Source organism: Gopherus evgoodei, chromosome 2, assembly GCF_007399415.2.
Source record: "Gopherus evgoodei ecotype Sinaloan lineage chromosome 2, rGopEvg1_v1.p, whole genome shotgun sequence".
NCBI lineage: Eukaryota > Metazoa > Chordata > Testudines > Testudinidae > Gopherus > Gopherus evgoodei.
This window is the reverse complement of record NC_044323.1, coordinates 169,122,032-169,139,290: the sequence shown is the minus strand read 5'-3', so window position 1 is coordinate 169,139,290 and position 17,259 is coordinate 169,122,032. Positions and strand designations below refer to the sequence as shown.

Sequence of the window (17,259 nt, the reverse complement as noted above, 5' to 3'; positions counted from 1 at the left end):
AGAAAGCTCCCCCTATATTGTGCCAGGGGAGCCAGGGTTTGCGATTCCCAAAGCAATACTCTGCTGATGTCTTGGAGAAATGGCCTCTGATGTGCCCTTCCTCCCAGTTCTCTGCTTCCACAGGTCATAGGGAAGATAAGTCTCGACGGTGCCAACATCATTCTCATTGGCCTAGATAGTTCTGATTAATGGAAATTCTAACAGTCTGCCTGCCCACCAATCAGAATTTGCCTATTCTCAGATCTCCTAACCCACAGCAGGTGGAAGACCAAGGATCCCAATCCAGGCAGGCTGCATCTCATGGCCTTGTTTTTGAATGGGTGTCAGAAATAGAATGCTCATGTTCAGCTCCCATTCAACTGATCCTTTCAACCTGTGCACAACTGCACTAACTGCACTAACATTCTCCAGATATTTTAACCATTCCAGTTGTTCTAGACTATCTCCTATCCTTGAAGACTTCAGGTCTTTCTGTTAGTTTGCTACAAGTACACCTAGCAGCAATATTAGTCCCTTCCTCCCTCCAGTGGAAGGACGATCTCTCTTTACTAACCAAACTACATACGAAGCAGGAAAGTCCTGATCAGGACCTTCCCATCGGTCCTTAGACCTACCTATCAATCTGACCCTAACCTTGCCCTGTCCAAGCTCACTAGTCCACCTTTCATACCCAAGGTGACTTGTACTATGGCCCACCTGCCCATGAAGGTGGCATTCTTAGTAGCTATCACGTCAGCTAGATGGATTGGCATGCTTCAACCCTTCATGGTGGAATCTCCTTATACTGTGTTTCGCAAAGAAAAGGTTTCTCTTTGACTGCACCCAAAGTTGCACCCCAAGATTGTTTTCGAGTTCCACATCAATCAAATAATATTTACCTGTATTTTTCCCAAAACCCCATGCTTCCTCTGAAGACAGGAGACTTCACTCTCTCAATGTCCAGTGTGCCCTGGTGTTCTGCCTGCAAAGAAGCAAACCTACTAGGAAATCACCAAGACTCTTTTATCACCATAGCACAGAAGTCCCATTGGCAAGCCAGTTTCCTCCCAGAGGATTTCTAAGTGAGTCTCAGGATGCATCTTAGAGTGCTACAAGTTAGTAAATATTCCTCCCCCTGGAGGGGGGAGCACAGGATACCTCCATGGTATCCCTATCAGATATTCTGCTGCAAGACATCTGCAGAACAGTCACCTGGATTTCGATCCACACATTTGAGACACATTATGATCTAGTCCATGCCTTGGCTGCAGATGCAGTGGTGGGATTGGCAGTATTGCAAGCATCTTTGTTACCAGCCTCTTCACACTCATCTCCAGTCTAAACACTGCTAGCCAATCACCCATGTGTGGAATACACATAGGGACCATCACTCAAAGAAGCTGTGGAAGTTACTTACTGTAACTAGAGGTTCTTTGAGATGTGTGGTCCCTGTCTGTATTCTACTCTCACCCTCTATCCTCTCTGCTTAGGATCCTGTTGGATTTGTGGTAAGAAAGGAATTGGAGAGGTGTTGACCCACACTGCCTATTATACCCTTGCTAGGGTGCACTGCTTTGAAGAATTTCCAGACTCAGGCTTACGGCATGTATGCATACCACTTGTAGATTACAGATAGGGACCACGCATCTTGAAGAACCTCCAGCTACAGTAAGTAATCGCCATTTTCAAGGGCCAGATATTCAAATACTAGCCTCCCTTTTTGCATCCCCTACAAGAAGACACGAAGATGATTTAGATGCCTAAGTATCCAATTTGCAGGAGCAATCAAGTACTTATTTGTTCACATGACCTAAGTTGTATCCCTCAAAGAACTGCAGGTGCAAAATTGTGGGCTCAGAAATGGGAGGTTAGTATAGGTGATATCAAAAATTTGTCCCTAAGAGTAAAAATTGATTGGCATTTGAGTCAGGAGGACAGGAGTTCTGACAGATCAGAGGTAGTGACTCTGACATGCTCTCATTATTAGCAAAAGAGAGGAAAAAGTGATCCAGAATGTAGGGGTACTCTGTGCTTCACTGAATTTCAATAGGAGGTTTCAAAATAGCATTTCCACAAAGAGTATAGAGACACACAGAGCAAGCCCCTCAATCCATTTATGAAAGTGTTTGCGGTTCTCCTTCCAAGGCAGGTGAAATGGTAATAAATACTGTTCCAGGAAAGTTAATCTGTATCCAGTGCATTTTAATACATTGTGTGAGAAGCTAAGATCTGATGGCTCTTGCCAAATCCTTTTAGTAAATAGAAACTATTCACAAACAGTGATTTATACCTAAGCATTTATAGTGTGCGCAATAGTGATTTACTTCTAAGTCCTGGTCTGCTGGTTAAATCACAGGACTAGGAGCCAGATTCTGTTCCTGGCTCTATAAATGACTGTGTGTGTGAACGTGGGCAAGTTGCTTAACCTCTTGATGACTCAGTTTCCTCCCCTGTAAAGCAGTGGTAACAATAATTCCCACATCACAGCAGTGTTGTGAAGCTTAGTTTGTTGATGATTTTAAAGTGCTTTAAATTACTCTTATAGTGCTATAAGAGTGCAAAGCACTACACTCCTCTTGCGTGGGTAGTAATACCTAAATATTTTGTTTCTCAGCTTTTATTGCTGCTCTTTACATTGATAAGGATTTGGAGTATGTTCACACTTTCATGAACGTGTGCTTTTTTCCACGATTAAAGGTAAGGTCAGTTTGCTTCATATTTTCATATATCATTGCGATTTGAGCAGTTACTGCAAACTGTCAAACCATCTTTGTGGATTTATTATAGGAATTCATTTTAAATCAGGATTGGAATGACCCTAAATCCCAGCTTCAGCAATGCTGCCTGACTCTCAGGACGGAAGGAAAAGAGCCAGACATTCCTCTATACAAGTAAGGACCCCTGTATCACTTATACAAACTAATTATCAGTCTTTGTTTTACCCAGTACAAGATGTGATCAGACTCTGAACATCTTTCTTCTATCGTGTCTTTATTTTAAGACTCCATTTGATCATGACTAGGTTTAAAATTGTTCTGTCTGTTGTTTAAAGAAATAATTCAGTCTGCTTCCAAACCAAAGATATTAAAAACAGTCTTGTTTTGTTTGGGAGTAGAAATCGTTGAGCCAACATTTTGAGATCTGTATGTTTTAATCACTGCAGAATTGAATTATTAAGAACCCTGCCTTTTCATTACATAAAGTCCCAGTGAATATTTTTTTGGGGGCTTACAGGGAGTTTTTAAATGAGTTATTCCTTAAAAGACAAAATTGTTAAAAACCAAAAGGAATATTCAGAATGCTCAAGTACAATGAGTGCGCTCAGGAAGCTTGTCATTTGGATGTAGCCATTGACTGTGAGTAAAGAACCTGAGCTTTGTTCCCAGCAGTACCATGAACTTTATGAGACCTTTGTATCTCAGTTTCCTCAGCTGTAAAATAGGATTATACCTTCCTCATAGAAATTATATCAAATGTTGTATTTTGTAAAGCACTTCCACATCCACACAAATACTAAACTGATGGGTGTGTAAGTAGCTGAAAAAAAGAGGAAGGAAAATGCTATCAAAATGCCAGGTCTTTATTATCAGTATTTATTATATCCAGAATGTGTATAGAATTAAAACCCAGGCATATTTCTCACGTTTACTGAAGTAAAGTTTCATATGAAGTGCAGTGGGTTACAGTGAAAATTGGTGTACTTCAGAAATATGATTGCAAAGTGATTCTTTGCAGATCTGATTTCCCAGATCTTTATCTGCGAACTTACTCCCTTATCTTGAGAGAGAGAGATAAAAAAGAACTGAATTTCTGTTTCTTGTCAAACCCACCGAGTATAAGTACCATATGTTTGTGCTGTTTTTTTATAATAAATTGATTTTGATAGTACAGCTCAGAGTCAGTCTACATTTGCTGTTATCTTCCTGTTATCTTGTTTAATTTTCTTGCCAAGGAGTTATTTGTTTCACTGCATTTGCAGCAAGTAGTTTTACTTTTAAAATTTAGGGTGTACTTTGTTTGTATGTATGTTCGGTGTTACACAGTTCATTAGATGCAGAGTAATTTGGTTAGCTATTTCAAAAATTGATATGAACTTTTGCTGCTCCTTCTGTTGAGAAACAAGGTAGTGGACAGAACTCATGTTGGCAGTGAGGCTAGTTGGGGCAGAGGGAAGAGATAAAAGGAAAAGCAAATTCATTGTGTGTCTAGGGAATTATGGCTTTCTCCTTGAGACGGTTGCTAATGCATAGCCTAGAATCTCACTCAAATGCAAAGGTGGTCTGATAAGTGACAGAAACGATAACTTTTCTGATGGAACAATGTGTTTATTCTGTGAATCTGTCATGTAGAGGAGCAGCATATCAAATAGCAACACTCCTTTAAACCTTCATAACTCTTTACAGTTTATGGGCCAAAATTTCAATGTACATGAGCTGGCTTGTCTGATTAAAAATGTGTGTCCAATTGTATAACTACATTTATTCATGCAATTAAAAATGGATCCACAGAGTTTCAGCAATTGGATGAGCATGTAAGCATATTTACGTTTTTAATTGGGCCTATGTGTAAGCCCAGGAGTGTTAAATAAAGCTAGTTGTAGACAAAGACAAATTTTATGTATGTACTTCGCTTTAACAAACACCGATTTTACATCTTTTGGTTGAAGTAACATATACAGCCAGCAGTCTACTTTCTGACATTGTGCCTTGTGCTAATCTTGCTAAGTGGACTGAAAGCTTGGTGAGATATATACCATTGCTAGATTATTGTTTCATACTTTCTGCTTTAACAAATTATGTCTCTCTTATCTCAGGACCCTGCAGACAGTGGGACCTTCTCATGCCAGGACATATACAGTTGCTGTTTATTTCAAAGGGGAAAGAATAGGATGTGGTAAAGGCCCAAGGTACAGTGGAAATGTATGAAATGGTTTTAAAAAGCAAACTTGATTGTGAAAGCCTCTGAAATGACAGCACAGGAGACTAATATTTGCTGATTAGTCACAGAAAAGGTAAAGCAACTTGAGCAACAGCTGTGCAGCCTCACTACTCTGTCTCTGTGCCTCAACCTTACTTTAATGAGACCATATCCTAGTGGCTGGAGGTAGTTAGTCTCCATGTCCACTTGGTCCGCAGCCTCTCTGCTGAGGCACCAAAGAAGCAGGTGTGTTTAGTGACATTTATACACTGAAACCGCCAAATAGCTTCCAGATGGCAGTGACCATGGACAAATTTAAACTGGCGATTTAGGATCAGAGAGTCTTTCCCCATTTTTTACTGATCACCACCAGCAGTCCAGCCCTCATTATTTTTTTGGCATAGAAAAAAAAAGTTACACTTTTTTTTAATGGTCTTAAACCTCTAAGATTATTAGAACAGAACTGTCAGTACATAATTTTCACTTTGTAGTACAGAGTCAAAATATCATTTGATTTTTGCTGCTCACTCTTCTATCTTTATTAGTTTTTCTTTCTCTTAATTAAAACAACTGCTTCACTAATGAATTACAAAACAACCTTATTGATCTAATTTTTTTAAAAAAATATTCCATAGGAATTATGGCACTGTTATGTGTACATTTGCGGAAAACTTGATTTATCCATTACGTTATGGGACCGACTGACCAGTGATTATTTGAAGAGTTGATCACAACAGAGTAATATGAACCCCAGATTCTGGGAAACTAGTTTACCCAGTAAAGCATAAATTTACCATAATTTGTTTGGTTTTGACAGTATTCAACAAGCAGAGATGGGGGCTGCTATGGATGCACTTGAAAAATGTAAGAGGTTTTCTTGGGAAATGGGAAAACTATTGTAATTTACTCAACTGGGTTTTCATGGGGGGCAAGGTGGATGTTTTATGGGGGAGGAAAATGGGCCATAGAATGTACACAAAATGCTACCAGCTTCTGAACTTTAAGTTTGCTTATTAATAGTTTCCATAAAACTTTGTCAAAAGTCAAGTAGTACATATGACACACACAGGCGTTTTCAAAGGGAAGTTTTCAGTAAGTCACAGATGCAGCAGATGTCCCTTATTGTACTTAATTCCTTAATCACTACAAGGTTCCCCTCTTTAACATGGAACAGAATGGGGTAAGCTTGCTCTGTGGTACAGGGTGAATCCACCCAACACATTTTACAACCATTTGCTAGTAAGATTGTCTACTGTGGTAGGGGCATCCATCTTCTACGATGTTTTTGATAATGTGGACAGGGTAGGTCAATTCTAGGACCATTCTATGAAACAGTGTTAAAAGCCTAGATTCTCAGCTGTAGTGTAAATTATTGCAGTTCCACTGAAGTTAATGAGCTAAAACAATTTACAGCAACTAAGGATTTTCCCCTATGGTCTTGAACCAGGGGTCACCCAATGAAATTAATAGGCACCAAGTTTAAAACAAACATAGGAAGTACTTAATCATAGAATCATAGATTATTAGGGTTGGAAGGGACCTCAGGAGATCATCTAGTCCAACCCCCTGCTCAAAGCTCCTTCACACAATGCACAGTCAACCTGTGGAACTCTTTGTTAGTGGCTGGTGTGAAGGCCAAAAGTATAAGTGGGTTGAAAAAAGAATTAGATAAGTAATTGAGGCTAGATCCATCTATGGCTATTAGCCAAGATGGTCAGGGATGCAGCCCCATGCTGTCTGCCAGAAGCTGGCACTGGATGAGGTGGGATGAATCACTTGATTATTGCCCTGTTCTGTTTATTCCCTCTGAAGCATCTGGCATTGGCCACTGTCGGAAGACAGGTTACTGGGCTAGATGGACCTTTGGTTTGATTTAGTATGGCCATTATGTTTTTATGTTCTTATTCTGCCATCTCCTCCAGGTGTTGCCCCCGACCCACCATCATCAGCTCCAACTAGTCTGGATTGAGTTTAAACCAGATACCACTCATAACATGCACTGATATATTTCTAAATACATATTTATATTTAATCTGGAAGGATCACATTTTTAATCAATAAAAGTTAGTAAATGTTGATATCAACATACACTAACCAATGCAAAAATATTTTCATCAGTGATAATCAATATTTATAGATAGGCAAAAGTAAGAAAAATTATGCTTGAGAATTTATTAGAGTCAAAATCCAGTGATTTAGACTTGAATTAGGCTTATCACAAATGGACTAGCAAATGAATAGGAAAAACGGGTCTGATTTGTATATTTTGATGTGATGTTGACAATTTGCATTTTAATGATTTTACTTTAACGTTTTAAATCTCAGCATCTATTGTCATTAACTAATTGTCTGACCCTCTCATAATTTACCACAAATGTGAAAATTTAAATTTTTAAAATGTTTGAACATAACATCAGTATTATTCACTGATATTATAAGAAAATGAAAATTGAATTTTGCTATTTATATTTGTAGAATTGGGGATAGCTAAATTGTTGCGTTTTGAGAATAGCTTTTAATGCAATTAAAAATGGAGAAATGGTCTGAAGTAAATAGGGTGAAATTCAGTTAAGGACAAATGAAAATATATACAAAATAGGAAATGACTACCTAGAAAGGAGTACAGACGCACCCTGGGTTATGCAAATCCAACTTACGGAAATCTGGTCTTACGGAAAAAGTTCCGTTAAGTTCTGTAAGGTTTTTTTTGTTTTGGTTTGGGTTTTTTTGCTTAATTGTCAGAGATGCATTTCCGACTTAAGCAAAATTCGACTTATGCAAGGCATTCCGGAATGGAACACTCGCATAAGTCCTGGATCTTCTGTACTGTGCAAAGGGATCTGGAGGACATAGTAGATCACAAGCTAAATATGAGTCAACAGTGTTACACTGTTGCAAAAAAGCAAACATCATTCTGAGATGTATTAACAGGAGGGTTGTAAGCAAGGCACAAGAAGTAATTCTTATGCTGCACTCTGCACTGATAAGGCCTCAATGGGAGTAATGAGTACACATTTCAGGAAAGATGTGGACAAATTGGTGAAGGTCCAGAGAAGAGCAACAAAAATTATTAAAGGTCTAGAAAACATGATCTCTGAGGGAAGATGGATGAAACTGGGTTTGTTTAATCTGGAGAAGAGAAGACATAGGGGGAGCATGATAACAGTTTTCAAGTATATAAAAGGTTGTTTACAAGGAGGAGGGAGAAAAGTATTTCTCCTTAACCTCTGAGGATAGGACAAGATTCAATAGGCTTAAATTGCAGCAAGTGCGGTTAAATTGGACATTAGGAAAAACTTCCTAACTGTCAGGGTGGTTAAACACTGGAATAAATTGCCTAGGGAGGTTGTGGAATCTCCATCATTGGAGATTTTTTTAAGAGCAGGTTAGACAAATACCTGTCAGGGATAGCCTAGATAATATTTAGTCCTGCCTTGAGTACAGGGGAGTGGACTAGAAGACCTCTTGAGGTCCTTTCCAGTCCTATGATTCTGTGTTTGTTATCCTAGAACTCAGCTATCATTTTCCCACTCAGAACACTGCCATTATGCTGGCTATCAAGCCTGTTTTTGCATTTTCTAAAATAAAAACAGTAATAATGTGAACATCTGTACAACACTCAGTACCAGTTGCTCTTACTTTGACAGATATTTTAGTTGCTCTCATTCCGCAGAGTGTTGATTGTATTCTCACTTCACTTTTTCAGTATTAACTACCTGTTGCCAGGGGAACAAAATGTAAAACCCAAGTATTACTTGGACATGTTACTATGTCAGCATTTTATAATCTGTTTCTGAGAATCGGCCAGGCTCTGTAGCAAGGGAAACAAATGTTGAAATTATCTTTGAAACTAAGGTGGTGTGATCATGCTGGACTTCCAGTTTTCTACTGAGTATTACGAATGAATGAGGCAAAATAACAGCGTGACTTTTTCTCCTCCATCGTATAAAAGAAAAATAAATAAATAAAAATTGAAGCATTCTCTGTGCCACCAGCTGCCCTTTATTAATGTAAAATATTTCTCCCTGTGTCAGATAACTTTCCCCAGATGGCCCATCAGAAACGGTTCATTGAACGGAAATACAGACAAGAGTTGAAAGAAATGAGGTGGGAAAGAGAGCATCAAGAGAGAGAGCCAGAGGAGACCGAAGAAGTCAGGAAATAAAAGGAGGGCACGGAAACAGTGCCATATTTACTTACTTAATAACTCGATGGCCTATGGAGACGTAACCTAGTTTCATGCAGGTGATGAATGAAGCATGCCTGCCGACAGCAAATACAAAATAATGCTCTCTCTTAAAAAAAAAAAAAAAAATTGTTTCTTTTATTCTGTTTTAGCTGCAAAGTCTTGGGGACTTTTCCTAAGATTTTTTTTATAAAAAGCCCTTTTAGCTTTTATTAAAAGTTGTGGAGAATTTTTGTTTTGTTTTGTTTGTTTTTAACTTTGTCTTGTATGAAACAATAAAGTGTTAATTTCAGAATCTCGCCAAGAAAAAAAGAATTGTTTAATTAGTGTCTCCTGTGTTTGAATGTTTCTGTTCCAAAGACCTGCACACACTGTCACACTGACTCAGTGCTGAAGAGGAAAAAGAAGTTGTTGTGGCCCTGGTTCAGCAGAAGACTTAAAATGGTGCTTAACTATTAAGTGTGTACATACAGTGAAACACTCGTTTCAGTGATTTGCTGAATTGAGACCTTAATAAGTTTTTGGTCCATCTTAAGTACAGTAAACCTATAGCAACTTTACCACGGGAATATTCGTTATTTACTCCTCAGGGAATTCTGTGCCAAAAAATTAAAAACTTTGTGCACAATATTTTAAAATTCTGCAAAATTCTGCTTATTTTATTTGTCAAAATAACACAATACAATCATACCAGTTTCAATTATTTTGGTAATTATTTGAAAATACCTGTCAGCAACTATATCTGTAACAATACAGATGACAAAAAAGATTAAGAAAATATTTTTTGACAAATAGATTCCTTACTAGGCATATTAATGCAGAACTCTTGAGTAATAAAACTACAATACAGAACCGTATTTCCCACACCCTTCAGAAACAGAGCGAAGTCTTGTGGGAGTCAAGGGTAATGGAGGAACTGAGGGAGAGGGAAGTAATTGCTGGGAAGGAGCCGGGGTGCGAACTTGGAGGATTCTTGAGTATGGATGGAAAAAGTGTGGAACAGGTTTTTCAGGAGGCACGGAGGGATTGTTAGGGAGCTTCCCCCATCACCATGTGGCCCTGCACCCCTTCCTTTTGTCCCCATGTGTCTGTGTGTCCCCTCTTTCCCCATGTGGCCCTGCACCCCATCCCCCATCCCTATGTGTCTCTCTGCCCCCACTCAGTCACCTCCCTTTCCCTATGTGGCCCTGCACCCCCACACACCCCTGTGGCACTGCATCTCCACTCCCATTCAGCCTCTGCCCCAATCTGTCCTCCCCTACTAGCCCTTATGAACCCGTCTGTGACCTTCCAGCAGCTGGACTGTGACCTCCCTCCCCATGTGCTCCACATTGTCTCCCCATATTTCCTGTCTCCTGACCTGGCCCAACAGGTACTGTGAAGAAGGCAGTGCAGGCTCTTTTTCTTCCCTATGGTAGCTGGGAGTGGCTGGGAGCGGTTGCTCTGATCTAGTGCCGCAGTGCCCTCCATTGGGAAAAAGGTGGAACTGCAGCATACTTTAGGCAGAAGTTACTTTCTGCAGGAAAAAAATATGCATGGCACATGAATTATGTGCATGCGTAGTGGCGCAGAATTCCCCAGGAGCGGTTACTAAGATTGTTGTTTAAAACAATGGACCCAGGAAGCTTCAAACAGTTAGAGGGTGTTATAGCTGCACGTGAAAGGTGGCGGGGGGGGGAGACTTTAAAAAGGCAGTGTTGTAAGGATTCTATAAGAACAATATGATGATTTGAAGCAAAGAAATATCTATTTTTGTCAGGATGTGGCTAATTATATATCAGTTTGTAGCTTAATTGTAACTTTATTCCTATCTTCCTATTCTAGCAAAATGGTTTGTCCAGAAAACTTTTGAGTGTCAAATTTTGCCTTCAGCATCTGGATACCTGGAACTCCAGATGGAAATACAAATGGAAATTGTGTGCATGTACCTAAGGACAGAATTTGGCCCTTAGGATGTAATTCAAACACATGTAGAAGGGACCTTTGGCTCATCTCATCTAATATCCTGTATGTCCTAGGCCATTAAATGTCACCCAGTTACTTCTGTACTGAGCCCAATAACTTGTATTTGGCTAAAGCACACTTTCCTGAAAGGCAACCAGTCTTGATCTGAAGACACCAAGAAATGGGGACTCCACCACGTCCCTTGGTAGTATTTTTCAGTGGTTAATCACCTTCACTGCTAAAAATGTATGCCTAATTTCTAATTTGAATTTCTCTGGTTTTATATTATAACCATTGAATACTGTTATGCCTTTCTCTGCTAGACTGAAGATCCATTTAGTACCTAGTATTTTCTTCTGTGGAAAGTGCTTATATATAGTAATCAGATCATCTCTCAGTCTTCTTTTTGATAAGCTAAACAGACTGAACTCTTTAAGTTTGCTGCTGTAAGGCATTTTCTCCAGCCTTTGAATCATTTTTGTGGCTCCTTTCTGCACCCTCTCCAAATTTGATAATGCATACCTGGCTGCACAGATCAAATAGTTCCATAATCAGAGCCATATTTAGCCTCACATAGAGAACCTTGAGAGTTTTTAAAAGGATGTTTCCTTCACAAAATCCGTCCCACTATGACAAGTATTTTATGGTGCTGATTCAGCAAGGTACTTCTGGCATCTGCTGAATGTGTATGACAAGAGTTCCCAAGAGCACTTCATCATACAGATGGGCTAAAAATAGACACCAGTATTGCTGAAAAGTTCAAACTATACAAGCTTCACTCCATAGTTGCCCTTGTGAGCTAATCAAAGTCTATATTTTCAGAAGCATGTTTTTGTATGTACAGTGCCAGTGATGCATGCACAATCAGAAATGTGTTTCTGAAAATCTGACCCCAAATTGTTGCCTCCCTTTCTGCCTATTTGATAATGTCTATTCCATATCTCCACTTACAGCTGAAACAAGGGCAGAAGGTGTTGATAGCTGAGTGATTTATACCATTACTTTGTTTATTCCATTTCAAGAAGTGATCAGATCCAGGCATTTAAAAAAAATTACTAAGCAGTGACTTCATCTAAAAGGGTTTTGGTGACTGCACAAGCCACTTGGACTTCACTCATAGTTTGTGATGTCACCAAAACCACGCAATGGAACTGTTGGCCCCTAATTCAAAATTGCATCTTATTTTCCATACATGAAGTGTATGGTTGTTAGCGACTGGGACAAAAGCAGTTGTGTCTAGGGGTCAGTAGCCAGGTTAGAGCTGGAGTCAGGCACCAAGAATTGGAGCCCAGAGTCAGGGGCAGAGTCAAAGTCAGATCCAATGATCAGCACCTGGTTGCCTTGTGTGAGGCAGACAAGGCTGGGAACAAGCAGCCAAACAGAAGCTATCACAGCCTTGGGCAAATGCTTTGTTGCTGCTGCTCTTAAAAACCAGTCAGGTGGCTCAAGTGGGGCCCAGCTGTGCTTGTTAGCGTGCTTGGGTGTAATGCTAGCAGACTGGCTGCGGGTCCTCATTCCTGACCATAGTACGTATAATGACAGTGACACACACAGAAGTCATGGTTACTTTATTTCCTGGCCCCAATGACACGACACCTTTTCCACTGACTCCAGTAGCCACTGGGATGGTAACATATGATGATATTCTCCACTTCCATTATGTGTATCATTTGAGGATCCCAAAACTCTTTGTAAGCATTAGTTTAATTAGTTTAGTTGCATATTTAATGATATTTCTGTTAACCCTATCAAACAACTCTGATTTCACTGCAAATCTTAACACATACATTCCCATTAAAAATCATGAGCTTACTCAGATCTGAAAGATTCCTATTTTTGCAGGGATCCATCAACAGAGAGAGCCTGGCTGGCGAGGTCACTCACAATCCCTCCTCTGCCAGAGTTCCTGGAGCTGGTACCTGCCCCAGCAATTGGCACTGCTGCTTGTGAAGGCGCGGTTGCTAGCGTACATGAGGCTTGTTTGAATTCAGCATGCGGGGCCCTAGTAGCACTTTAAAGTTGCCACTGGCAAGTGGTAGGTCAGTGCTGCAAATGCTTCCTGCGCTTCCCTGGGCAAGAGTCTCCCCCTCCCGCCAGTAGGGCACAGTAACCTTTTTGGAAGGGGAGAGAAGGGAAATTGCAAGTTGCACACCCCTTTGCTAAAAGGATTAAATGGAGTGACCCACTATCTGTGATATTGTGACTCACACCACCCCTAACTTTCATCTTGGTCGCTTCTCCTTGTTTGCCTGCCACCACTCAATGGTAAGATGAGTCTCTCAAAGCAGACTGCTTTTAAGCCCCTTGACTGAGAGCAGTATGTAGGTTCAGGACTGTTTACCCTTGTGACGAAGTGGGGTATTCACCTTATGTTGCATGTGAATCTTACTGTCCTATACTAATACTGTGTGTACTTCAGTTTCCCTGTATATTGCACCAATGCCTAGGTGGTGGGAATTGGGTGTGCGACTTTTGCTGAGACTCTTAAGGCAGGTGAGGCTGCTCAGCTCTCTGGGCATAGGTGATGGCCTATACCCTTCATAACCTGAAAACCAGGAGGGGGATGAAACCAGGAGACACTTTGCCCAGGAAGCAGCACAAAGACCAGAGGAGGAGCTATGGGCAGATCAAAGGAGAGGCACGGAGATCCAGGGCAGTCTGCTGTGAGGGACTGGAAGGAAGGGAGACCAGGCCGTCTGGCCCAGGGTCCCCCCAAGATGGACTTTGCTGAAAGTCACTGACTTCTGTGCTAACAAGTTTTGTTCTATGCTGTGTACCTGTTGACCAATAAACCCTTCTGCTTTACGACGCTGGCTGAGAGTCATGTCTGACTGCGGAGTTGGGGTGCAGGGCCCTCTGGCTTCCCCCACCAAAGGGAAGTGTGCATTGTTGTCATAGCATTCTTTCTCAGATCTGAACCTTAGAGTTCAGAAAATGAGATACTAGCATGAATTTCCCTAAGCTTAATTACCAGCTTAGATCTGATAGGCTGCCACCACCCAAAAATATAGTGTTTTGGGGCACTCTGACCTCCCCAACTTTCCCTGGGGACCCCAAGAACCCAGACCCCTTGGGTTCTTAAAACAAGGAGAAATAAACCATTCCCCCACCTTCTCCCTCTCAGAACTTCCCTCCCTGGGCTATCCTGAGATACTGATCTAACCTCTTAAATCACCATACAGAGAAGCATCTCCCTTCCCTTCCACAAAGAGGCAAACAGATTCAAGGAAAACAGAGAGAGATTTTCTCTCTCCCCCTCCCGTCTCCCCACCCGTCCTGGTGAGTTATCCCAATCCCCTGGGATAAAACAAGGGAAACAGAGAAAAAACAATCAATCAGGTTCTCTAAAAAGAAATCTTTTAATAAAAGAAAGGAAAAAGTAAAGAATTTTCTCTGTAACTTCAAGATGTCAATATACAGTGTCCTATAGCTTACAGATACCAGAAAGAGACTTCCCCCCTCAGTACCAATACAAATCAAAATATTCCCAGCAACTACACATATAAAAGTTAACCAGCCAGATCCACAAATGCAAATAGTGTAAAACAATTAAAAGGCCTAAACCGCCTGTTTTTTACTCACTACTTGAAAAGAGACTTAGAGAGCCTGTAGTAATGTCTGGTCTCTCTCAGACCCTCCAAGAGAAGAACAAAGAACTCACACAAACTTCCCTCCACCCGAATTGAAAAGTATCTTGTCTTCTGATTGGTCTTCTGGTCAGGTGTCCAGTTTCCTGCTTGTAACCCTTTACAGGTATAAGAGACATTAACCCTTAACACTCTGTTTATGACAATTGTAAACAGGGATGTTGAATGCTCCGAGGTCAGACCAGTAAGGTCGAAGATGAGGAGGTTTTTTGTCCTGGACAGTGTGCCCCAAGGGGAGTCACTCTACCCCAGAGTCCAGGCTGGCTTCCTACAGAGCAGTTCCAGAGCATTGGACCTGTGACACCGTCACAACCCTTCGGCGCCTCTCCTTAGAACTTACGGGATTCTCTTCTATTTGAGGAGGTCTGCCTGAAATGACCTACCCAACAGTAAGCTGAGCAAAAACAAGATTTATTAAAAACAGACCAAATGGAATGAAAAAAAAATGCTTCTCCCACCTGAATTTACAGTTCTCGTAAGCTCAACTGCATATGGTATTTTCAACCTTCGTTACGGAGAAAAAAATGAAAACACTTTATTTCTCTCTCTCCCTTACCTCAGAACTCTGGTAAGCTTGTCAGTATTGTGCAGTCTAAATAGCAACTCTCCTCTCCCCATACCTGGTTGTCAACTGACCTGTCTGTCGGTTTACATATATAACATCCCACTTCTTGCTGTCTGTGTGTCTTTCAGCTATTAGCATCCATTTAACCCATCAAGGTGAGGTTTCATTAGCATTTACACAAAAGACTCTTCAATCAGGAGTCCTGCTTTGGAGGAAGGCCACAGGACTGTTTCCTAATCACCTCTGGAAGTCCCCCACCCCGGAAATAGCTTGGAATAAAAATATTTTTTAATGTTATTTTAAAATAACAAATTATTGACAGATCTTTGATCATCTGTCACAAGTATACAATATACATTTTAGAAAATAGATATGAAAAGGGGTTAGTTTGCATATTCAGCTCCAAAATATATAAAAGAGGTTGAGTTACAGGGAATATGAAAAGTAGTATCAAAGAACTCATTTATTGAGAAATTTGTGTATTTTCGTTGCATGGGTGAAAAAACTCTGGGGAGAGTGGAAAGAAATGCATGAGAAGGAAATATGTCTAAATCACAACTAAAGTGTATGTCTGTACACTAATTATCCAAAGTCATGTTCTGATTGGCTGGGTGGGTCTTTCTGGTCCTGTCACATCAATACACCCTGTCATAAACAGATAGCTAAGGGTTAATGTCTCTTACACCTGGAAAGAAGTACCTGAAACACCTGACCAGAGGACCAATCAGGAAACCAGACTTTTTCAGATCTGGGTGGAGGGAAGTTTGTGTGTGAGCCTTTTGTTCTGGGGTCTTCTGTCTGTCTCTCTCTCGGCTATGAGAGAATTTCTGTTTCCTGCTTTCTAATCTTCTGTTTCCAAGTTGTAAGTACAAATATAGTAAGGCAGTAAGGTTTCTATTGTTTTCTTTTGTATTTACCTGGGTATAGTTGCTGGAATGTTTTGAATTGTATTCTTTTTAAATAAGGCTGTTTATTCATATTTCTTTTAAGCAAATGACCCTGTGTTTGTCACCTTGATACAGAGAGACCATTTTTATGTATTTTTCTTTCTTTTTATATAAAGCTTTCTTTTTAAGACCTGTTGGAGTTTTTCTTTAGTGGGGAACTCCAGGGAATTGAGTCTGTGCTCACCAGGGAATTGGTGGGAGGAAGAAGTCAGGGGGAAATCTGTGTGTGTTATACTAGCCTGACTTGGCATTCCCTCTGGGTGAGGGGGAAAGAGAGATTAGCTCTCGGTACTTCTGTTTTCCAAGGCTGGAAATGGGGAGGGTGGAATCCCTCTGTTTAGATTCACGGAGCTTGCTTCTGTGTCTCTCCAGGAACACCTGGAGGGGGGAAGGGAAAAGGTTTATTTCCCTTTGTTGTGAGACTTAAGGGATTTGGGTCTTGGGGTCCCCAGGGAAGGTTTGGGGGGACCAGAGTGCCCCAAAACACTCTAATTTTTTGGGTGGTGGCAGCTTTACCAGGTCCAAGCTGGTAACTAAGCTTGGAGGTTTTCATGCTAACCCCCATATTTTCGACGCTAAGGTCCAAATCTGGGACTAGGTTATGATACACCCATATCCAACTGTGAAGGGCTCTAACCTTTTAAAATGATTATTATATGATGTATAGAATTCCAGAAGTGGACACAGTGCTTTACAAAAGACTTTAAAAGACAATATAATTGCTCTAAGGTGTCTTAAATTTTGATATGCAGTGTTGTTGAAGGCGTGTCAATCCCAGGATATTAGAGAGGCAAGATGGGTGAGGTGGTATCTTTTTATTGGGCCAACTTCTGTTGATGAGAGAGAAAAGCCATTATGCTACACAGAGCTCTTATTTAGCTCTGGAAAACATAAACTGAATGACACTGCTAAATATAATATGGAACAGATGGTTTAGCATAAGTAGTTAAAACATATTTCAAGGGACCATTCAAAGTGAAGTGACCTGTTAACACTGTTAAATTCATAACTTTGCTAAACTCTAAAAATCATGGATCAAAGAGAGACACTCGATTTATGGCTTATTATAATGCT

The 17,259-nt window shown here is 40.5% G+C and overlaps 1 protein-coding gene across 3 annotated transcripts in view; it reads left to right on the top strand.

The window, feature by feature from the left end:
• Window positions 1-9,329, top strand: part of DROSHA (drosha ribonuclease III) — a 113,738-nt gene extending 104,409 nt beyond the window's left edge. For 2 of the 3 annotated variants that reach the window (XM_030552229.1, XM_030552230.1), the window contains exons 28-32: window positions 2,594-2,676; window positions 2,767-2,870; window positions 4,793-4,885; window positions 5,714-5,760; window positions 8,931-9,329. In XM_030552229.1, coding sequence (XP_030408089.1) covers window positions 2,594-2,676; window positions 2,767-2,870; window positions 4,793-4,885; window positions 5,714-5,760; window positions 8,931-9,061 — 458 coding nt within the window. In that variant the 3' untranslated portion in view covers window positions 9,062-9,329. Of the gene's footprint in view, window positions 1-1,469; window positions 2,570-2,593; window positions 2,677-2,766; window positions 2,871-4,792; window positions 4,886-5,713; window positions 5,761-8,930 lie in introns of those variants that run through there. The other variant, XM_030552231.1, reaches the window with a different exon arrangement.
• Window positions 9,330-17,259: the final 7,930 nt, after the last annotated feature.